The 24,797-nt window shown below is 44.1% G+C and overlaps 1 protein-coding gene across 13 annotated transcripts; it reads right to left on the bottom strand.

Annotated features, from left to right (window-relative positions):
• Positions 1-18,447: 18,447 nt before the first annotated feature.
• Positions 18,448-24,285, bottom strand: LOC123154829 (uncharacterized). 13 transcript variants are annotated; one of them, XM_044573460.1, is made up of 9 exons: positions 23,607-24,285; positions 22,601-22,736; positions 22,256-22,388; positions 21,975-22,078; positions 21,207-21,300; positions 20,990-21,092; positions 20,747-20,905; positions 19,660-19,757; positions 18,448-19,050 (listed from the first exon to the last, which is right to left on the bottom strand). In XM_044573460.1, the coding sequence occupies exons 1-6, from the start codon at positions 23,675-23,677 to the stop codon at positions 21,043-21,045; spliced, it is 588 nt and encodes a 195-aa protein (XP_044429395.1). In that variant the 5' UTR covers positions 23,678-24,285; the 3' UTR covers positions 18,448-19,050; positions 19,660-19,757; positions 20,747-20,905; positions 20,990-21,042. The 13 variants fall into 13 exon arrangements, 6 of the variants coding, with proteins under 6 accessions (XP_044429395.1, XP_044429390.1, XP_044429391.1 ...); XM_044573455.1 differs by having other exon boundaries at positions 18,448-19,065; XM_044573456.1 differs by having other exon boundaries at positions 18,448-19,065; positions 19,660-20,657.
• Positions 24,286-24,797: the final 512 nt, after the last annotated feature.

The following is a 24,797-nucleotide window of genomic DNA, read 5'->3' on the forward strand; positions in this document are numbered from 1 at the left end:
CGTTTTCTGTGGGAGTCGACCTTGACGATCCGACTACGAACGTGCGAGACATCGCACCTTAGCAATCGCTAAACCAACTTCCGAGGGTTATTGACCACGCCGGAGCACGATCAACCTGACCACGAGGGTCTGTTTCCTGCGAGCAAACGAAGAACAAGCAAGAAACTGAGATTGCAATCGGGATATTGCGAATATAAGATGAAAGCTTTATTGATCAAGGTGGGGTTCTGTGACGTCTTGGTCTGGTCGTTGGACACAAACGAAGTACGGGAAGTTGCAGCTATGGCGAACGTTTAATCTAAACAAAACCCAAAGTCTAAACGACGCCCTAAGGGCTGTATATATGGAGGAAGAGGGGGGAATTTCGTGGCCCATGAGGGTGGGGTCCGAAACCAACCCTAACTCTTGTTTCCCCACACATACGAACTCTAAAAATAGCCTATACTTAAGTATTTCGAAATTACATGGGCCTGGCCCATTAATAAGGTGACGCAGCACCTAGAATAGCCTATGGATGAATATTATGAAGTGGCATCTTGTATATTTCGTCCAAGGCTTCATGCACTCCTTATGGCGGCTTCAAAGTCCTGAAATCATCACTTGTAACTCCGTTCTTGATCCCCTTGCGCATGCCATCAACTCCATGCGTGTTCTTGCTCCAATGTTCATCCTTCTCCAAGCTAGGCCCTTCATTTGTAAGCAAAACAAATGTATCCAATTCAGGCAGCATCATAATCTCATGAACATTAGAATCATTACCAAGAAACAAAAGTACCTGGTAATTTAATTGGCGTGCGCGAGCTCTAGTAATTGGTCCAGTATATGTAATAGTAGGGGCTATGGGTGTAACAATGGTATTGATGTCCTCATGAACTGAGCAGGCGAATGAAGAAAGAAAAAACAAGTTCGAGATAAGAGTCATTATTGTTATACTTAATTCTTGGTTAAAACTTCAACAAAATCAAAAAGTAAATCATCCAACCGTGGTTCTCCTTTTTGGGGCATGAATTTTCTGGTAATATGATGCATAAAGTGAGGGACATCTAGGTAATGATCATCCAAAGATGCATGAACAACTAGAATTCAATAAATATGATAGGTGCATTCATACGACCACAAAAAGTCTTTGATAGTGTTAGGTTTAATTCTTGGTAGATCAACTCCCATGAAAAGTTTGTTAGGAGGATAAAGACATCAAGAGGTTATGACTAAAAGATTAAACATAGAAATTATTGTAAATATTAATGGTGTTCCAAATCAAATCAAACAACAAAGATATTGTCTTCACGAATCAAATCGGATAATGTGTTGCGAGGAAGGAAGTGCTGGAAAACAACACCACACATAACATTGTATATTAAATCTAGCCGCGCAAATGCGCGGGTCACACCGCTAGTTCTTTATAATGACTCTTACTTTGCAATTTACAAACATAAATCAAGATAATATATGTTGATCTTTTGTTCTAATGAATGATAAAAGTTAGCTTAAAGGATAAATTAATTTTTTTCTCTACCACGTGAACTTTGAACTTTGCCGGCGTTCATCCCCTTTTTTGTGGTACGTTTTGCTTGGCCTCGGTCTTGATCGTCCCCTCGTCTAGTTTTGTGATTCTCGTAGTAGTTGTTGTTGTTTTTGCTTGTGTAATTTTTCCATAGGCAGGCGATTTTATCTCGATTTGAAGTCGATACTCGTGTGTGCTCTGTAGGCAGAGCAAGGTGGATCTAGGGTTTTGTCAGATTTTGCCGATTTTGTTGCTTATATCTGTCACTTCGTCCTTGTGCTGCAGGCAAATGCCATGTCTTCCCTAAGCAGAGTGGGAGGAGGAGTTCAGGGCGCCATGTCTTCCCCGAGCAGAGTGGGAGGAGGAGTTCAGGGTATGTGGAGTTCTTATTTTTGGCTTTGTTTATTTTGTCTGATGTTTATCTAGTTTGTTGGATGGGACAAGGCTCCTAAATTTTAGGGTTTTGTCTGGTTATAGGTAGGGGATTAGATGTTAGACTATTTGGTCCCTCTGTTAAAAATCGGACGGTCCGAGATGAATAGGTTAGGTAGCCCAAATAACAAAACGGAGATGTTTTCTAGATGTTTGGGGATGATCCGTACCCAACGATGACGACTGCCCGGGTCGGGTCCGGGACAGCTTTCGGACGCGTGCGCGAGGGTCCGATGCACTGTGCAAAGAGGGGTAGGCATGGGCCTAGGTGGACTGTGGAGAGCGGGTTGGTCTGAGAGAAGAGGGGAAAGATGTAGCCCGACACGATTTCGGGAGACCGAAAACGTCCGACGAAAAGACCGGCTATACTGCTGTTATAGTTATCCGTTCGGGCATCAAACAGACTCCAAATGCGATGAAACTTGACAGGCGGTCTATCTACACTATGATAAGACCACACGCCAACTTTCATCCCATTCCAAGAACATTTTTCAGCCACTTATAAAATAATATTTCGTACGTGCCGCAGGCGCGTGCAAGGGTGTCTGGACTCAGAACGGACAACGGAGAGAACAAGGAGACCGGGACGGATGCAAGTTTTGAAAACATGATGATGCAATGCACATGATGACATGCTAAGATGTGACACACAAGAAAATGACAAGGTAACAACAACGAATAACTGGAAGACACCTAGCGCAATGGTCTCGGGGCATCACAACACTCCACCACTACGAGAGGATCTCGTCCCGAGATCTAGGATGGCACCGGAGGGAAAACGGAAGAGGAAGAGAAGAGGTAAAACTAAGTTGCTTCTATGACAAATAAGTGAAACCAAAGAACCTTGAGAGGTTGAACAAATTTAAAGAAGAAAACAATGAAGATGAACAAAGTTGAAAACACTCTGTTAGAAAAGAGGAACAAGGAACATTACGGGAACCTTGAGATTGAAAGACATAAGAAAAGTGTCACAAAGGACAAGAAGTACATGCAAGCACTCCGGATGAAATGATATGTACAAGGAGCGATAAAGATCAATTATGACAACAATCCAGTTGGAATGGAAGGCAATAATATGAACTTGGCAAAATGAAAGCACTTGGATGCGACTCCGATTAGAAAAGGAATGATAGACACGACACTCCGGTTAAAACAAGATAGAGAAGAGAAAAGAATGAAATAATTTGGACAGCACTCCGACTGTAAATGGAAGGAATCGAACATGATCTTGTGACTATTGAAAGAATGGCACCAGGGGTAAGAAAGATTTCAGACGGCACTCCGGTTGAGAAGGGAGGCTGTCGGTGGGAACGACACCTATGGGATCACAAGAATCCCTACTACAGTTGTGGGGCGCGGGGTCGTGAGAGAGCGGATCAAACAGATAGCACACGGTTCGTTTATCCAGGTTCGGGCCGCGGGGATGCGTAAAACCCTACTCCTGCTTTGGTGGATTGTATATCGGTGTTCTTGAGCTAGCTATGGGGCGTGAGGAGCTCCAAAAAGCCGAATCCTCCTCCTGGTCGCCTCGGGCCTCCTTTTATAGGAAAGGGGTTGCCACAGTGGCACACAGGAGGTGGAAAGGGTACAGTGATGTGAGGTTATCCCTCACAGTACATGACAAGGCGCATTTAATGTGTCTTGCCCAGGTGTCCTTGCTTTATCGGGGACGGGGGAGAGCTCTATCTCGTCTGTCGCTGCTCCCTCTCGTGTCGACACGTGCCCTAGCCAGCGGCGCCGGCGGTGCCATGTAGGCAGGCAGACAGCTGAGGTGGCGCAGTGGTGGGTCTCCATGAAGATCCGCATGCCGCCACGCAGGTGCCTGCCCAGCTGGTTGGGTCGGCAGCTGCATGCGAACGGCGGTGGAGGTTTGAATGGCGTCGGCCTGATGGTGGCCCTACGGGTGTTCTTGGAAAGGGCCATGCCGGAGCGCCGGCAAGGGTCTTGCCATGGCGCCTGCTGTCATCCCCGGCAAGGCTCTTGCCGGGGGCCTTGTGGTCCTCCTTGGCTGGGATCCTGCCAAGGATCATCATCTTCTAAAGGGTGTATCTGATCTTGAATGTCTTCACAAAGATCTGCATGCCACCACAGGGATGTCTCCCGAATTCTTACCCCATGGGGGCAGTGGACTCAAGGGTGACTCACTCCGTAGGTGTGGGGCGAGCTGCGATGGCAATCTTGCCGGGTTTGCTAAAACCGCCTCCTGGCAAGGATCTTGGTCTTGGTGTCGTTCTGCTTCTCCTGAGCTTCGGCCTTAGCTTGGCTCACCTCCCTTGCCTTGCTCAGTGTGGTGGTGCCTGTGGCTCAGACTGCCCGTGCACAGTTATAGGGGTACAAAAAGTGTACCCCTCTTTTTGTACACCGACAGAGGCAAAACTTGATAAGATGAGAGAACTTGAAAAGAGGACACGACACTCCGGTAAAATGGGTAAGCATGAAAAGAACATGGTCCTGACAATCCGAGATGATGAGTGAAGAGAGCAACATCACAATGCCTCTGGAACGAAAGAATAGAAGTTGGATCGTTGGAAAGTAAAGAATTGAGAGGAAAATGACATCTTCTACCACAATTGAATTTGAAAAGCATCCTTAAAAAGAAGGATTGGACGGAGTTGTTGGGAAATCAACAACGAAAAGAACATGCTTGTTGAGGGCTTATGGAAAACATCTCAAAACTATGAGGTGACAACCTGCCACAAACGAAAACAATTGCTTGCTTCAGATCGACGAGGAGATGAAAAACTTCTTCCGCTGATGGGATAGGAGAAAAAACTTGTATCATAGATAATCACCACAATTGCAACATTCCTTAGGGAAGGCTTTAGGTGAAATATTGCACAAGATAATCTCCAGTGAAGAGATTCAAGATACCTCATTCCTGACAACTTGTCAATCATGAAACATCAAGGAAACTGTCAAAATGACATAACACCACCTCAAAAGGTAAGATAGAAAGAATTGAACTTTGGAATGCAAGATGAAGAATGCTTGAACTCCTCAAAACAAGCCATGTGTTGAGCACCATGTTTGTTTTCAGAGTAAAGCTTGGTGGATCTTAACTTCGAGAAAAATCTTGAGGACAATTGGAGAATGAAAGGAATCCTTGACAAACCACCATGTAGAGCCTTCATGAAGAACTCCGGTAACAAAATGATGATAAAAATAAAGAGAAGTTGAAAACACAAGGTGAATCCTTGTAATGATCTAGATGGATCTTCGCGACGATATAATTGATAGAGCTCGGGACTCCGGGAAAAGAAAAAATGAAACAATTCAAACTGAGAACTTGATGAGCCTCCGGAATAAGGAAATTAATCATTTGGGTGAAACAAGAATAAGAATTATGTTATGCTCATCCTTCACCAATATAAATTGATGACAAGCAACGGATTTGGCATACTACTTATTCTCGTAGAAAGGATTAAGAGATATATAACGCAAACTTGAGAAGGTCTTCGACGAACCACCGAAAGGATGGAAACAACGAATAACTTGATATGATAAACGAAGGAAGAAGAATCTTGTAAGAACCACCATAGGAATTGAAAATGAACGAAGAAAATATAAAGAAACACCGGGAATAATTAGCAAATGAACGAAGATGCTTGAGCGAATTTAGATACAAGTGAACGAAGAGATCATGAACTGATTAGAGGATGTTTGAGCGATGCACCGGTAAGATTTAGAGAAAGAGAGCTGAAAGCTGAGAATGAATAAATCTTCCGAAATGATGGCCTCCGGAGAATCAAACTGAAAAGACTCCTGAAATGCTCTGGATGGGTGAAAAGAATTCTCACAATCGAAAAACAATTATGAGAGGATGGCATCAAGCTAGAACCATGAATCTTGAAGAGAATGGAGCAAGATTTAAGAGAAACTCTTCTTCGGTCTTCACAAACCCGAGAATGACAATGAGAAACACCACCATGAATTGTTGAGATACTTTGGGATAAATATTAGAAAGGTTGAACCGACGATGAAAAGAATTTGACAGATCTTGAAGAAAGACATTTGACTGATGACCAATCATTCTTACGTCAAACTTAGAAATGAATTTGAGAATACCTCTGGAAAACTAGAAGAGCCAGGTAAGATCCTGGGAAAAGACCTGTGAGTTAGGGCCCACCCAAAAGAAACATCGTTGAACGATTACTTGAAAAGGAGATAGCACCGGTTGAATTAAACGGCTTGAATGAGATAACAACCTCGAAATAGGTTGAACAGATCTCGAATGACAAGACGAGCCTTCTGAGATATCTTCAGCACTCCAGAACAAATGAATAGCGAGGAGTGGATGATTAAGAGGTGCACCGGCATGAGAAAGCATTTGAAACGAGGAAAAGGGATATGATCAACACCAAAAGCTTGATTTGAATCCACCGGAGAAGATAAAAGAAATGAAGAATGATGAACTTGAAGCTCTGTTAGTATCTTCCTGAGAATCACCGGATAAGAATATGGACGGAAAAGAATGGAGAGACTTCACATCAATAAGATGGATACTTGATTAAGAAATCTGAGTCCTCGAAGAAAAAGGGTGGGAGGGCGGGAAAACAAAGACAACTTGGGGGACAGATGAAACGAACAACGTTGGGAATACCGAGAGGTGATCTTGCGGATGTTGAAAATGATCGGATCCACTTGAAGAGGAACATGCCAGTTGAAAAGGATTGACATGACAATCCGATTATCATGAAGGATTAGTATTCACATAGAAATATGAGAATTCCGCTTAGGAAAGGTATGGAATCAACACTTGACATTGAAGCAACTCGAATACCACAAATAAAAGAAAACAAAGGATTGGCTTGCAGAATAAGCCGGAAACAAACATATGATAGATCCCATATCGTATCATGTGTTTGTTGGAAAGATATCCTACGTGATACATGAATTCCCACTTATAAACTCCTGAAACTTTCTGGTTATGCAATCAGGTGTTGGGGATACAGGGGAAGCATAATATCTCACCCAAACTAACAAATCCTACATCCAACTGTATCCATCCTTCAACACATAACCAAGAAACCTTCGGAAAGCATTTACCTTAACCTTCGAAAAGCATCCGACATACGAGTTATGGCAATACTCCCGAACTCCCGCCCCAGTACTGGGTGGCGTCGAGGTTATCTCACCAACAACTGCATAAAAGAGATTTTCGATGTCAGCGAACTCAGGTATTCCAGAACTACATCGATAAAATTGTGACGACAACACCTCGGAGCTCAACTCCCCGGACACTGCCACAACCCCTAATTGTCATGAGGCACCAAGAACAATGTTCTCGTCACAAAACCATCGGAACGATTCCAAGATACACGCGTGATCCTAAAAAATCGTGAAATTTGAGAAGAGAAGAGTCAAAACTCTACGTCAGGAGGCCTCACCAGAGCGACGAAGGGACTGAGGAGTAAAAAGAATCCTACTCTCCGATATATATATAATCCTAAGACTCAAAACATTTTGTTCTAGACTCGACAACGTCAACGATTTGATCAAGCAGGGGGCTCCTAAGTCAGGGAAGGCTCTGATTACCAACTTGTAACACCCACGATGCGACTATATATCCCACGTCTCGGAGCACGACTTAGAGGCATAACCGCATAGTAGGCATGTCGCAAGAGGGGTAATCTTTACACATCTCATGTACTGAATAAGAAAGGGATAAAGAGTTGGCTTACAATCGCCACTTCACACAATACATAAATATAGCATTACATCATCCAGAATACATTCAAGGTCCGACTACGGAACCAAAATAAAGAGAGACAACCCCTAATGCTAGATCCCTGATCGCCCCAACTGGGGTCCACTACTGATCGAAAGGAAACGAAACAACACAATGAACACGATCTTCATCAAGCTCCCCTTGAGCTCAGTTGCGTCATCTGCACTGGTATCAGCGGCACCTGCAACTGGTTTTGGAAGTAATCTGTGAGTCACGGGGACTCAGCAATCTCACACCCTCGCGATCAAGACTATTTAAGCTTATGGGTAGGAAAAGGTTGGTAGTGAGGTGGAGCTGCAGCAAGCACTAGCATATATGGTGGCTAACATACGCAAATGAGAGCGAGAAGAGAAGCATAGCACGGTCGTGAACAAGAAGTGATCGAGAAGTGATCCTGAATCTACTTACGATCAAGCATAACTCCAAAACCATGTTCACTTCCCAGACTCCGCCGGAAAGAGACCATCACGACTACACGCGCGGTTGATGCATTTTAATTAAGTTAAGTGTCAAGTTCTCTACAGCTGGATATTAACAAATTCCCATCTGCCCATAACCGCGGGCATGGCTTTTGAAAGTTCAAAACCCTGCAGGGGTCTCCCAACTTAGCCCATCACAAGCTCTCACAGTCAACGAAGGATATTACTTATCCCGGTTACAAGTCATTTCGACAATGGTAAAACAAGTCCAGCAAGACCACCCGCTGTGCCGACAAATCCCGATAGGAGCTGCACATATCTCGTTCTCAGGGAACACCGGATAAGCTAAGAGTACGGGAGCCAACATAACCCAAGTTGCCAAGGGACGGCCCCGCACGGTGCTCTAGTTTGGACCAACACTCAAAGGAGCACTGGCCCGGGGGTTTAAAATAAAGATGACCCTTGAGTCTGCAGAACCCAAGGGAAAAAGGCTTAGGTGGCAAATGGTAAAACCAAGGTTGGGCCTTGCTGGGCAAGTTTTATTCAAGGCGAACTGTCAAGGGGTTCCCATTATAACCCAACCGCATAAGAAACGCAAAATCAATGAACATAACACCGGTATGACGGAAACTAGGGCGGCAAGAGTGGAACAAAACACCAGGCATAAGGCCGAGCCTTCCACCCTTTACCAAGTATATAGGTGCATTAATGAAATAAGAGATATTGTGATATCCCAACAATAATCATGTTCCAACAAGGAACAAACTCCATCTTCACCTGCAACTAACAACGCTATAAGAGGGGCTGAGCAAACCGGTAACATAGCCAAACAACGGTTTGCTACGACAAGGTGGGTTAGAGGCTTGACATGGCAATATGGGAGGCATGATATAGCAGGTGGTAGGTATCGCGGCAAAGCAATAGAGTGAACAACTAGAAAGCAAAGATAGAAGTGATTTCGAGGGTATGGTCATCTTGCCTGAGATCCCGCAAGGAAGAAGAACGAGTCCATGAAGAAGACAAACGGATGAAGTCAAACGAATCCTCACAAACGCGACGTTATCAGAACCAACCCAAAGAAGCAACACCAGAAAGAAGCAAACAACATGGTAAACTACCATCACACAAACATGGCATGATGCACAACCAAGTATGATGCATGTCCGGTTTAATATGCATGGCATGGCAAGGTGCACAAACAAAACAACAAGTTAAGTGGAGCGCAATATGCAACGAGTTGCATATTGACGAAACACCACAACAATTATTTAGTTATCTCCCGTTTAGGTACTCAACAATATTAAATGTTGGTTAGCATGGCAAGGGGTGAAGCACAACAAAACTACCTATCTAGGCAAGTTTAAATGAGGCCGGAAACATCAAACAACGATTCCGGTAAACCCCCACATGCAAATTTTAGAGTTGGTATTGTTCTGACCTAAACATAATTTTAGAGTTGTTAAACATGCTAGATGAGTGCACCATGTTAAACTAGGCATTTTTCCACCCCATTTACATATAAAGTTTATTAAAAACCAAGTTACGGTTATTTAGTTATGAAATAAAGCATTTTAACATGGCATAGGAGCAAATTAATGCAAACAGCAAGTTAAACATTTTAAACATAGATGAAAGTTGCAAATTATGAAACTAGACAAAATTCTAAGCATTTTTTATATAAAGTTTGTTTTATTCCGATGCACGGTTAATTAGTTAGGATATGCATGAAGTTTAGGGGCTAAACTGTAAAACTACAATTCCCTGGATAATTAGGAAAATCGCAGATCTATAAAAAACATATATGGGCCGAATCAGAGGCTGGCCCAACAGTGGAAAAAAGGAGGGCGCGCAGTTGGCCTCGCCATGGGCCTCGGCCCATTCGGTGGAGGAGGGAGGCCGGCAGGGCGGCTTGGGTCGGTTGTTGGGCCGGCTGCGCAATGGGCTGGGGAGGCGCGCTGGGCCGGCTGATCTGGAGGCAGAGGCGCGGTCAACGGAGCGGCTGTATCGAGCGGGACTTGGCGCTGCGGTCGTCCTTGAAGCAGAGGAAGCAGATGCGCGATGGCGCCGGGGACAGCAAGAAGGTGGGCTCCGAACGGTGGGTCGAGGGACTTGGGGTGGAGGAAGGAGGTCCGCCGGGGGCGCGAATCTCTAGGGCGTCAGATCCGGCCGGCGGAAGCCCATCTCCGATGATGGTGGCGCTGGCTGGTGCTCCTGCAGGGCTCCGGCGACGAGGCAACGCGGCGGCCACGGACATGGCGAAGTAGGGGAGCTCAGGGACGAGCGGGAGGCGGGGATGGACGTGGGAGGACGGGTTCGTCCGTCACCCGGTTGGCCTGGTGTAAACGGCGGCGAGGGAGCTGCAGCCAACCATGGCGGAGGTCGACGGGAGGCGCGGCCATGGCTTCGGGATCCATGGTTCCTGCAGGTCCAGAGAGAGGGGCGCGTGAGGGAAGGAGGAAGAGGAGCAGGGGAAGAAGAGGGAAAACAGGGCCAGCTGACCTGGCGCTACTGCTTGCCAGTGGCTCGCGGTGACGGGAGGCGCACGGGAGGAGCGGCGGTGGCCTCGATCTGGGCGGGAGCGGGGTCTGGTGCCCGAGCGGCTGTTGTGCTCGTGCAGCCCGCGTAGCAAGGAGGAGAGGCTGCGGATGGTGTCGAGAAGGATCTTCATGGGGATTGGGATGGCTGGGATGGATTGGTCCGGTGGGGAAAGCGAGGTGGAGAGGTGGTTGGCTCGCGGTGGATCCCGAGGAAGAAGAGGACTGGCGGCGGGGGTGAGGGGATTTGTTGGATGGGACAAGGCTCCTAAATTTTAGGGTTTTGTCTGGCTATAGGTAGGGGATTAGATGTTAGACTATTTGGTCCCTCCGATAAAAATCGGATGGTCCGAGATGAATAGGTTAGGTAGCCCAAATAACAAAACGGAGATGTTTTGTAGATGTTTGGGGATGATCCGGACCTAACGGTGATGACTGCCCGGGTCGGGTCCGGGACAGCTTTCGGACGCGCGCGCGAGGAGGGTCCGATGCACTGTGCAAATAGGGGTAGGCATGGGCCTAGGTGGACTGTGGAGAGCGGGTTGGTCTAAGAGAAGAGGGGAAAGATGCAGCACGGCATGATTTCCAGAGACCGAAAACGTCCGACGAAAAGACCGGCTATACTGCCGTTATAGTTATCCGTTGGGGCATCAAACAGAGTCCAAATGCGATGAAACTTGACAGGCGGTCTATCTACACTCTAATAAGACCACACGCCAACTTTCATCCCATTCCGAGAACATTTTTTGGCCACTTATAAAATAATATTTTGGACGTGGCGCGGGCGCGTGCAAGGGTGTCTGGACTCAGAACGGACAACGGAGAGAACGAGGAGACCGGGACGGATGCAAGTTTTGAAAACATGATGATGCAATGCACATGATGGCATGCTAAGATGTGACACGCAAGCAAATGACAAGGCAACAACAACGAATAACTGGAAGACACCTCGCGGAGCGGTCGGGCATCACAGTGCTTTCACCCAGGAGTTGTGCAACGTTGTTTGGCCCGGCAAGTTCAAGCCAGATGTGCCTCCGCGCTATGACGGCAAGCCTGACTGCTTCTTCTTGAGCTTGCATTGGTTTTTTCCTTGAAGAGGAAAGGGTGATGCAGCAAAGTAAAGATAAGTATTTCCCTTAGTTAGAGAACCAAGGTATCAATCTAGTAGGAGACAATGCACAAATCACCAATACCTGCACAAACAATCAAATAACTTACACCCAACGCGAAAAGGGGTTGTCAATCTCTTCATGGTTACTTGCAAAAGTGAGATCTAATAGACACAGATGAAACTAAACAAACGATAAAGTAAAAAAATTGGGTTTTTGGTTTATAGATCGGAAAGTAAAATATTGCAAAAAATAGTAGATTGCAAACTAATATTGTGGAATATAGACCCGAGGGCCATAGGTTTCACTAGAGGCTTCTCCCATGATAGCAAATAATACGGTGGGTGAACAAATTACTGTCGAGCAATTGATAGAAAAGGGAAAAGTTACGACGATATTTAAGGCAATGATTATGAAATATAGGCATCATGTTCGTGTCAAGTAGACCGAAATGATTCTGCATCTACTACTATTACTCCACACATCGACCGACTCCTGCCTGCATCTAGAGTATTAAGTTCATGAAGAACATAGTAATGCATTAAGTAAGATGACATGATGTAGAGGAATTAACTCAAGCAATATGATGAAAACCCCATCTTTTATCCTCAATGGCAACAATACAATATGTGCCTTGCTGCCCCTACTGCCACTGGGAAAGGACATCGCAAGATTGAACCCAAAGCTAAGCATTTCTCCCATTGCAAGAAAAACCAATCTAGTTGGCCAAACCAAACCGATAATTCAAAGAGAATTACAAAGATATCAGATCATACATAAAAGAATTCAGAGGAGATTCAAATAATATTCATAGATAAGCTGATCATAAATCCACAATTCATGGGATCTCGGCAAACACACTGCAAAAGAGTATTACATATGATAGATCTCCAAGAGCATCGAGGAGAACATGGTATTGAGAATCAAACAGAGAGAAGAAGCCTTCTAGCTACTAGCTATGACCCATAGGTCTGTGGTAAACTATTCATGCTTCATCGGAAGGGCAATAGAGTTTATGTAGAAGCCCTCCATGATTGAATCCCCCTCCGGCAGGATGCCAAAAAGGCCCCTAGATGGGATCTCACGTGTATAGAAGGTTGCGGCAGTGGAAAAGTCTTTTCGTGGATACTTCTAGTGGTTTGGAAATATATGTGAATATATAGGCGAAGGAATTAGGTCAGGGGAGTTACGGGGGGGGGGGGGCATAAGACAGGGGGGCGCGCCCTACCCCCCTAGGCGCACCCTCCAGCCTTGTGGCCACCTCGTGGCTCCTCCGACTTGGTCTCCAAGTCTACTGGGTGTCTTCTTGTCCAAGAAAAATCATTGCGAAGGTTTTATTCCGTTTGGACTCCGTTTGGTATTCCTTTTCTGTGAAACTCAAAAACAAGGAAAAAACAAAAACTGGCACTAGGCTCTAGGTTAATAGGTTAGTCCCAAAAATAATATAAAATAACATATTAATGCATATAAAACATCCAAAACAGTTAATATAATAGCATGTAATAATCAAAAATTATAGATACGTTGGAGATGTATCACTGACCCCGCGAGGTTTCTCCAGCTCTACGAGCTAAGCATCAAGGCGGCGAACGGCAACGACAAGGTCATGGCGAACTGGTTCCCATGGCCCTTAAGGATGGTGCGCGTTCTTGGCTCCTGATGTTGGGGAGCATAGTAATTTCAAAAAAATTCCTACGCACACGCAAGATCACGGTGATGCATAGCAACGAGAGGGGAGAGTGTTTTCCATGTACCCTCGTAGACCGAAAGCGGAAGCGTTAGCACAACGCGGTTGATGTAGTCGTACGTCTTCACGATCCAACCGATCAAGTACCGAAACCACGGCACCTCCGAGTTCAGCACACGTTCAACCCGATGACATCCCTCGAACTCCGATCTAGCCGAGTGTTGAGGGAGAGTTTCGTCAGCACGACGGCGTGGTGACGATGATGATGTTCTACCGATGCCGGGCTTCGCCTAAGCACCGCTACAGTATTATCAAGGTGGACTATGGTGGAGGGGGGCACCGCACACGACTAAAAGATCAAATCAATTGTTGTGTCCATGTGGTGCCCCCTGCCCCCGTATATAAAGGAGCAAGGGGGGAGGTGCGGCCGGCCAGGAGGAGGCGCGCCAGGAGGAGTCCTACTCCCCCAGGAGTAGGACTCCCTCCCTTCCTTGTTGGATTAGGAGAAGGGGGGAAATAGGAGGGAGAGAGGAAGGACCCCCTCTCCTTGTCCTATTCGGACTAGGGGGGAGGGGCGCGCGGCCCTGCCCTGGCCGCCTCTCCTCTTCTCCACTAAGGCCCACTATGGCCCATTAATCCCTCAGGGGGTTCCGGTAACCCCTCGGTACTCCGGTAAAATCCTGATTTCACCCGGAGCACTTCCAATATCCAAATATAGGCTTCCAATATGTCAATATTCATGTCTCGACCATTTCGAGACTCCTCGTCATGTCCGTGATCACATCCGGAACTCCGAACAACCTTCGGTACATCAAAACTCATAAACTCATAATATAACTGTCATCGAAACTTTAAGCGTGCGGACCCTACGGGTTCGAGAATTATGTAGACATGACCAAGACACATCTCCGGTCAATAACCAATAGCGGAACCTGGATGCTCATATTGGCTCCCACATATTCTACGAAGATCTTTATCGGTCAGACCGCATAACAACATATGTTGTTCCCTTTGTCATCGGTATGTTACTTGCCCAAGATTCGATCGTCGGTATCTCAATACTAGTTCAATCTCATTACCGGAAAGTCTCGTTACTCGTTCTGTAATACATCATCCCGCAACTAACTCATTAGTTGCAATGCTTGCAAGGCTTAAGTGATATGCATTACCGAGTGGGCCTAGAGATACCTCTCCGACAATCGGAGTGACAATTCCTAATCTCGAAATACGCCAACCCAACAAGTACCTTTGGAGACACCTGTAGAGCACCTTTATAATCACCCAGTTACGTTGTGACGTTTGGTACCACACAAAGTGTTCCTCTGGTAAACGGGAGTTGCATAATCTCATAGTCATAGGAACGTGTATAAGTCATGAAGAAAGCAATAGCAACAAACTAAACGATCAAGTGCTAAGCTAACGGAATGGGTCAAGTCAATCACATCATTCTACTAATGATGTGATCCCGTTAATCAAATGACAACTCATGTCCATGGCTAGGAAACTCAACCATCTTCGATTAACGAGCTAGTCAAGTAGAGGCATACTAGTGACACTCTGTTTGTCTATGTATTCACACATGTATAATGTTTCCGGTTAATACAATTCTAGCATGAATAATAAACATTTATTATGAAATAAGGAAATAAATAATAACTTTATTATTGCCTCTAGGGCATATTTCCTTCAGTCTCCCACTTGCACTAGAGTCAATAATCTAGTTCACATCGTCATGTGATTTAACACCAATAGTTCACATCACCATGTGATTAACACCCATAGTTCACATCGTCATGTGATTAACACCCATAGTTCACATCGTCATGTGACCATCACCCAAAAGGGTTTACTAGATTCAATAATCTAGTTCACATCGCTATGTGATTAACACCCAAAGAGTACTAAGGTGTGATCATGTTTTGCTTGTGAGAGAAGTTTAGTCTACGGGTCTGCCATATTCAGATCCGTGTGTATTTTGCAAATTTCTATGTCAACAATGCTCTGCACAGAGCTACTCTAGCTAATTGCTCCCACTTTCAATATGTATCTAGATCGAGACTTAGAGTCATCCAGATCAGTGTCAAAGGTTGAATCGACGTAACTCTTTACGATGAACCTTTTGTCACCTCCATAATCGAGAAACATATCCTTATTCCACTAAGAATAATTTTGACCAATGTCTAGTGATATACTCCTAGATCACTATTGTACTTCCTTGCCAAACTCAGGGCAAGGTATACAATAGGTCTGTTACACAGCATGGCATACTTTATAGAACCTATGGCTGAGGGATAGGGAATGACATTCATTCTCTCTCTATCTTCTGTCGTGGTCGGGTTTTGAGTCTTACTCAACTTCACACCTTGCAACACAGGCAAGAACTCCTTCTTTGACTGTTCCATTTTGAACTCAAAATCTTGTCAAGGTATGTACTCATTGAAAAAAACTTATCAAACATCTTGATCTATCTCTATAGATCTTGATGCTCAATATGTAAGTAGCTTCACCGAGGTCTTTCTTTGAAAAACTTTTATTCAAGTATCCTTTTATGCTATTCAGAAATTCTATATCATTTCCAATCAGCAATATGTCATCCACATATAATATCAGAAATGCTACAGAGCTCCCACTTACTCTCTTGTAAATACAGGCTTCACCGCAAGTCTATATAAAACTATATGCTTTGATCAACTCATCAAAGCGTATATTCCAACTCCGAGATGCTTGCACCAGTCCATAGATGGATCGCTGGGGCTTGCACGTTTTGTTAGCACCCTTTGGATCGTTTAAAACCTTCTGGTTGCATCATATACAACTCTTCTTCCAGAAACCCATTCAGGAATGCAGTTTTTGATATCCATTTGCCAGATTTCATCAAATGTGGCAATTGCTAACATGATTTGGACAGACTTAAGCATCTCTGCGAGTGAGAAAATCTCATCGTAGTCAACACCTTGAACTTTTTCAAAACCTTTTTCGACAAGTATAGCTTTGTAGATAGTAACACTACTATCAGCGTCCGTCTTCCTCTTGAAGATCCATTTATTTTCTATGGCTTGCCGATCATCGGGAAAGTCAACCAAAGTCCACACTTTGTTCTCATACATGGATCCCATCTCAGATTTCATGGCCTCAAGCCATTTCGCGGAATCTGGGCTCATCATCGCTTCCTCATAGTTCGTAGGTTCATCATGGTCAATTAACATGACCTCCAGAACAGGATTACCGTACCACTCTGGTGCGGATCTCACACTGGTTGACCTACGAGGTTCGGTAGTAACTTGATCTGAAGTTACATGATCATCATCATTAGCTTCCTCACTAATTGGTGTAGGAGTCACAGAAACATATTTCTGTGATGAACTACTTTCCAATAAGGGAGCAGGTACAATTACCTCATCAAGTTCTACTTTCCTCCCACTCACTTCTTTCGAGAGAAACTCCTTCTCTAGAAAGGATCCATTCTCAGCAACAAATATCTTGCCTTTGGATATTGTGATAGAAGGTGTACCCAACAGTTACTTTTGGGTATCCTATGAAGATGCACTTCTTCGACTTGGGTTTGAGCTTATCAAGATGAAACTTTTTCACATAAGCATCGCAACCCCAAACTTTAAGAAACGATAGCTTAGGTTTCTTGCTAAACCACAGTTCATACAGTGTCATCTCAACGGATTTAGATGGTGCCCTTATTAATGTGAATGCAGCTGTCTCTAATGCATAACCCCAAAACGATAGTGGTAAATCGGTAAGAGACATCATAGATTGCACTATATCAAATAAAGTAGGGTTATGACGTTCAGACACACCATTACGCTGTGGTGTTCCAGGTGGCATGAGTTTGTGAAACTATTCCACACTAGTAGAACGCCCGTGCGTTGCCACGGGCTTTTGAAAAAAAAATTAAGGTACTACTCACTAAGCTAAGATTACCGAGAACAATGTCACATCTTTTTCCTCAACAATCAGCTAACACACATCATAGTATCAAACACAATAATCTTCGAGCACGTATAGCCCGTCCCCTCAAATCTACGGACACACCCTGTCATTGACCGAATATGAGAGAAGGAAAAAGATGACCCAACCAGACCCCTTATATCATCACCATAAGTCCGGGTTGTTTGCAAACTATCATATTAACACCCATCATAGGAAGGATATGAAGCTCGCAACACCTAGTCAATCCGCCAGGTAGGACGCCCGTGCGTTGCCACGGGTAGAAGACGAAAAATGCCACAAACACGTTACAACAAGCACTAAAGTCTCTCTTCCTGCATCGCACCTTTTCACCACTGTGATTCCCAAACATTTGTCCAAATTCAAATGGGCATAGAACATAAGTACAAATGTTTGGAAGCTAAAAGTATACTACATAATTTTTCACTTATAACACCTTTGTCCCTATTTTTAACATGACTCGCTACTGCAGCATAAACTAATTCATTCTTGAAATATTCAGAAGAAAACATATTGACCAAGCAAAAATCACTTTAGCACAAGAACCTTGTGACAACTATAGAAAAAAGATTGAGATGGTTACTCTCATAGAAGACACCTTCGAATATAATTTTAGGAAATAACTTTGTACAATATTGGCCTAAACCGAAAGAAAAAAGCTCATACATGCAGTATCATGAAGGAAACGATTCCTCGTTATCTCAGTTCCAAATGGAAACTAGTGTCAATTCACTAAGATTTAAATGAATGAGAACCGTTAAATCCATGTCTATCTCCATTTTTAGCGAGTTAAATAGCGGGCTCACGGGTATCTACACAGCAGAAATATAGAATATGAGTTTCGGTTCACTTTATGTGACTATTATAGAAAAGGAACAACCAGAAGAAAAAGCAAACAAACATGAGAAAGCACATGCAAGTAAATAAGCCTTTATTTTTTCTGATGAACATATGAAACATCATAGTAACTAAACATAGTAACAAACCCATTCGAAGGTAACCATATTAGTGCCCATAGTGCATAGTTATTTGATCCATATTTGTTGTCACGGGCGACAAGTACATAAAAATTAATGAATGGTCAAAGGATAGTTAGTTCTACTTCACAAATTGCGACCATGATACATTACAAGTTTCATAGATTTTTGGTTTAAAGAATGTTCAGCTAAGAAGAAAATGAATAAAATATCAACATCTTAATCTCTACTATTAAAGCGCAGTTGGTACGTTAAATGGTACCCACGTATCCACCACTCGCGTGATCTCCCCACATCATCATTTTTTTCAACCGAACCCATTTCCCGATGCAAGGAAAAAAGCCCTAGAAAACCGACCACCCTTTTCCTTCTCCCTGGTACGACCCCCACACGCATGATTGCTCCTACGACGCCGATTTTGACCATGCCTCCCATGTGATGTTGCCTTGTCCCGCTCCCTCTGCCATCCAGACGTACTCCCTTGTCGCCTTTCCACTTCAAGGTGTGTGCTCTGAAACCGTCGCCTCCTTTCTTCAGCCCGTGGCATCTATTCTCCACTGGATCATCTCAGTTTTTCGTCCTTCACCGAGTCCGGCGGCGACAACCAAAGAACCAAGTCCCCATCCATTTTGTGAGGGCATGCAATTAAAGAAGGGGATGTGTGGCCCATGAGGTTGCTACCATCAGCCGCTGCTGAAATCTAATGAAAAAGTGCCTATGGTACAGTTCATTTCCACTCTCAGTTGATAGAAATAATCAAATTTCAAGCATACAAATTCAAACTGAAAAAGTCTATTATGAGCACCAGAAAGATAGAAATGATCCATTTATTTCAATGCATACTACTACACCTTGGTGCTTAAAGACAAAACTTAGTTGCAAATAGTGCATTACCTAGGAACAACATTTGGTGTACTGAGCATAACAATTCAAAATTATTCTATGGCTATGAAGTGCCTAAATCTAAGATTGCAACATGAAAGCAAGCACTCAACAAGTACTGATCAAATTGACAAATTATATGGTTCATTCGTCCATAGTGCACACAGAATTAAAAGAGCTGCCAGAACTCATGGTGGCACATTCTATAGAAGCATCATTCTTCTGTAAGTATAGTGTTCTCAAGAAAGCATGGTGTAGCCAAGAGATCAAGGCGTTATACAAGCATTATTTCATAGCACAATCTAGGGGGGGGGAATCCTTCGTTCTGGAAGAACGACAACCCAAGATGTACCGACGACAAGATCCACAGTTGCTTTGCATTACTCCAAATCAAGAGTTGCGATAGCAACCTGTTAATCTAACATACCTTTAGATAGAAGCTCAACGACAATTTCCTTCTGAACCCATATTGAGAAAAATAAGCCAGATTTGAATTTTAATATCTTTTCCAGCATTTATTTTCAACTGCACAAGCAAAATAAAACATGAATTTCACACCGCAGAAACTACTAAATATGAAATTATAGAATTTTAGCATTTGAATATGAGAGAACTGTAAAGCATTGTACATGATAGTAATCGTGTTTCAGAGAACTTTGTCAGTGGTAGTGACATGCCGCCGACACCAAATGCTGTTTATAATGTACTACATAGTGATCTTTTTTTAGTTTATCCATAATGATCTACAACCATTCCTTGAGCTTCACATGGTACCTGGTCCTGATACCAACATCAAAACAATGCAGAGTATTGCTATGTTTTAAAGTGTGCTTGTCTTAGCAAGGCGTGCCTCGGTTTTTGATTGCACCATGGTAAACCTCCCACTCTCTATATCTAAACATCTTCGCCTCCATCATCGCCCTCGCTCCCCTCACTATGTCTCTATGCACTGCCACTCCCCTACTACCCAGTGTTGGTCCCCGTTAAACTGTTTAACCATTCGTGAATTAAACACTATGCCTTGAAAAAGACTTTCCCTTTATAATGAAACATGCCTACTTCTTTTCCTAAATATCATTCATCAATTTAATTTTGTGAGGTTTCTCTACTACTTAAGTAGTGCATTGTATCAACATAAACTTCAAGTGAGTACTATAATTAAGTGAGGTAGCTACATGCTTGTATTTCACCTAAAAATGATTAAAAGAAGTACTATTTCACTCTAAGGTGTCATACAAACAACAATAACTCAGTGGACTTTCTGTACAATTTAGAAGAAAGCGCCTAGTATATCACCCCACTCGACCCTGCTTGTGGAAAGAGAAACCAGACGTGTCAATATGATGTTGGACTGTCATTGCTTATAAAACTGAGTTTTCTTCTCTCTAGTAATTTCTTCCTGGAAAGATGATAAAGTACTCATGTCTGCTAAAATACAAACATGTGGATCAATAGATAATAAAGTGACAACAAAAGTTATATGAAACTCGCAAAAGAGATGTTAACCACAGAACCTTTACTGGATGGTTGGTGCACGGGGCAGCACAACAGAACTGGGAAGTGAGCTGGGAGCGGACGGACGATCTGGCTCTTCATTGCGTCATGCTACAGTCCTCTCGTCCAAGTCATCCGACAACGCTCATGTCCTCATCAGTCATCTCGTCCAAATCATCCTACAATGCTCATGTAAAATGTTTTCATAAATAAGCACATGTTCTTGCAGGACAAGAGATTTAATTGATAGCTAACAAAAGTACCCGATGCTTGCAATTAGCCTGGTGTAGCAGGTCCGGCTCCTCATTGATGGCCATCAAGATGCGCTTTGTGTTGGTATATGGTCTCCTCCAGCCTCTCCAACCTCTGTATCACGATGCATCGTTGTTCAGTTCACAGTAAACGAATTTGTTTAGGTTAGCAACAATGGAAAACATACGTTGGTGTGTGGCCAAGCATGGATGGAGTTACCGTACACACCTTTCATAATGTTCTTCTGCGGCTCAATGTTCGCCGTGCATCTTATGTCCACCACCACACACCTGTCCTCGTTCGGTCCAAGCAGGTCATTTTGCTAGGTTCAGAAGGAGTGAAAACAAGATATGGCTTAATTGCTACGTTCAGAAGGAATAACAAGAAGTCGGATTGAGTTTCCAGTAAAAGGCACCTTAATTGCACGGTGTGGCACAATCCGCTTTTTAGTATTTTTCCATTTTAAGAAAAGCTTATTTGAAAATAACAAGAAGTTGCATTGAGTTTCCAGTAAAAGGCACCTTAATTGCACGGTGTGGCACAATTTGCTTTTTAGTATTTTCCATTTTAAGAAAAGCTTATTTGAAAATAACATACATCTGGTACTTAGATGGCACTACTTCACTTCAAGTCTGCAATATACAATATGCACAAGACAGAAATTCCTTGAAATGCTTTGTACACTTACTAATTATGATCAACATCAGCTATGAAGTTCATTGTAAAATGTACTCTTGTTAAATCTGGAACTAAGTTATGTGTATGCATTTAACAACATAAACTTAAGGGCATAAATTAAGAAAAAGGAAAAAAAAATTAAAATTTAACCACCTTGGCTGATCCATAATAACATATACATAGCAGTTGCCAGCCAACTCTTGTTGATCCTACTTACCACATGAACTTGTTCACAGTTGAGTAAGAGTACTGAATTTAATAATATCAAGTAATGTGGTATAGGGAAAGGGGATGCTTAGAGCCTGAATAATGACTGACAAAAATAGAGATATCTCCAACTCCTTCATGTTGGCGCCCACCCCACTTCAGCTCAGCCTTGACCTCCTCGTAATTGATCTGCCTGCCAAGTTCTCTGCAATCACCTGCAGGAACATAGCCACGCAATGTGTACATTCACTTCCAACTCAGGCTCACATGGATATTGGTGAGGTAATGAAATAGATGATGCCAATGAAATCAGTTTATCTCCCGGAAATCATCAGGGACGAACACCTGATTTCGAAATCCCTAGGACCCAAAGAATGAAAACAATAACGCACTCGGACTGGCCGGTGGCAGTGGATCCTGCATCCTCATTAGCACGGCCACGCTCAGGTCCTCATCTGCCGAGGAGGCACTTTTATACCACATCAGCACGAAGCAAAACAGTGGTGCCAACATGACTACCTCCACCTGACATCAACAGATGTACAAACAGATTATTTGAACTGAAGTCTTTGTACTCTGCAAAGTGTGACATAGCTTATAATTCAGATGAATTTAATCCTACAGATATGCATATCACAACAATGAATAATCTTTTCCATGCATCCATGGATAACTCAAGCTTGCCAATATCTGGTTATTGATCAAGAGTGAAGGGACAACTCCAATCTACAATAAACCTGATTAGGCTGCTGACATGAATGGAGCAATTTGCAGTGATCTGGTCGCATCACTGGGCCGCCGACGGGCGTCAATAAGGATTCGACGCCGTCGGGCCGCCGGCGTTGAGATAGAAGACGGAGGTTCTGCTTCAAACTATTGGAGCAGCAAAATTGTCCGAATCAATAGAGAAACTAAAGATATTGCAGCAAAATTGTCAAAATTATATTAGCCACTAAAACTCCCAGGTCCTGCAGCAGCAAGATAGCAGAAACAGATGGGCCGGGAACATAACATAATTTGCTCTTCCAATATGTATTCTGAACTGTTCTAAAAAGTACATAATTAATCCAATGTATTTTGTTTGTGCATCAACATTTGACGCGCCCAACTCGCTGTATATGTCATTTACCGGATGTTTAAATTATAGTTTGTATCTTTGTTCTGACGCTATACTTGAAATCTTTGTGTTTTCAAGAAATAATCTATTACACTTCTACAAAGGAATGAAAATGTACAATTCTGTTTGCGGACATGCTTCTTCTACACATATTTAATGATTGCATTTACTATTATTTTAGAAGATAACACCGACCAAATATCTGAGAATGCATTAGTACATACATGATAATTAAAATGTAAATAGTCAGACCAAAACATCAGATCAAAGGAGATTATATTCACATAAACTTGACTGAAATTAAATTGGAAAAAGCCATGTAGTACAAGATGGCAGCAACAACAGACATGTAGTGCTAGCTTCCAAGGATTCATTTCAGTATAGGAAGAATTAAGGGGGAGTTTTGTTCAAAATAACAATCAAGGAGCGGCCATTACATACTGATGGACGCATACAAATGGACAACCAAGGAGCGGCCATATACTGCAAGTGCCACTCACATCCAGACGCATACAGACTGAATACAAACTGAACCAAAGAACCAAACCAAGATGTTTATCCATATGTATGTATGTAACAGATGCTAGTGCCATCTAGATTTGGGGGTAGAGAGAGGGTAAGCTCACCACGTCCATGTTTCAAGTGTCGCGTATAGGAGGAGGCGAATCCACGAGCGTGAGGATGAGCTGGACAACATCGGATGGGTGGACGGGATTTGGGGACGGGGGTGCCTGAGCTGTACCGGTGCGCTTCCTTGGAGGTAGAGGACGAGAAGGAGCACCGGTGTTCGCCGCCGCCATCGTCGACTGGGACAAGGTTGTCGCGCCCGCGCTCATTCCGAACAGCCGCTGCAAGGCGCGCCGCGTCTGCACATCCTACGGGAGGAGGGCCTCCGTGCGGCCCTGTTCTGGAGCACCATCCAGCAGGTGCTGATGGGGATCCGGAGAGATAGAAGACGAAGCAGCGGCGACGATCCTTGGTGGAAAAGGGGGAAAGCAGAGGTCGGGATTGACGCACACGGTCCTCCAAACAAGGCAAGGCCGGCAGGGTCTCCTCCAATCAGGGCAATGCGACCAAGCCCTTGGGGATCCGTGGCGGTGGCGGCGACATCCCTAGGGATTCGCGGCGGCGGCGAGCGGCGTCTCTGGTGATTCGCGATGGCGGTGGCGTGCGGCGTCCCTGGGGATTCGCGGCGGCAGTGGCATGCGGTGTCCCCAGGGATTCACAGCGGCGGTGGCGGTGGTGTGCGGCGACCTGTGTAGGGATCGTGGAGGGGCGTGCGGGGATGAATAAAAACCCGACGAAAAAAACCGACCAAACTGCGAGGTGGGATCAAGGACGAAAAAACCCGTCTCTGTTAGGGAGGATCAGTACTAGCTGACATGTTTCTGTCCAAGAGCAGCCTACAGGCAACGGTGGCGGGAGTCCAACGCAATGCACTGGTGGCAACCACTGTATGGTATGTGTGGTGGGAGCATCGCCGCTACACCCACGAGGAGTTTCTACAGGACCCGTCCAGATCGGCGCAGGCTATTGTGGCTCTAGCTAAAAATTTCACGAGAGCTGGAAATAAGAACACAAAGATCAGGAGGCACGGCTGGGAGAGGCCACCTGAGGGAATTATAAAATTGAACGTCGACGCGGGATTTGAGATGGACAACGGCTCTGGGAGTACAGGAGCTATCCTGCAAGATGACGTGGGAAATTTTATAGCTGCTTTGTGCGGGGACATTCCTTTTATGGAGGATGCGACAACGGCAGAAGCAAGGGCTCTGAGAAATGGGTTGTTACTTACTAATGATATGGGTTGCAACAAA

This window comes from Triticum aestivum, chromosome 7A (assembly GCF_018294505.1).
Source record: "Triticum aestivum cultivar Chinese Spring chromosome 7A, IWGSC CS RefSeq v2.1, whole genome shotgun sequence".
Classification (NCBI taxonomy): Eukaryota; Viridiplantae; Streptophyta; class Magnoliopsida; order Poales; family Poaceae; genus Triticum; species Triticum aestivum.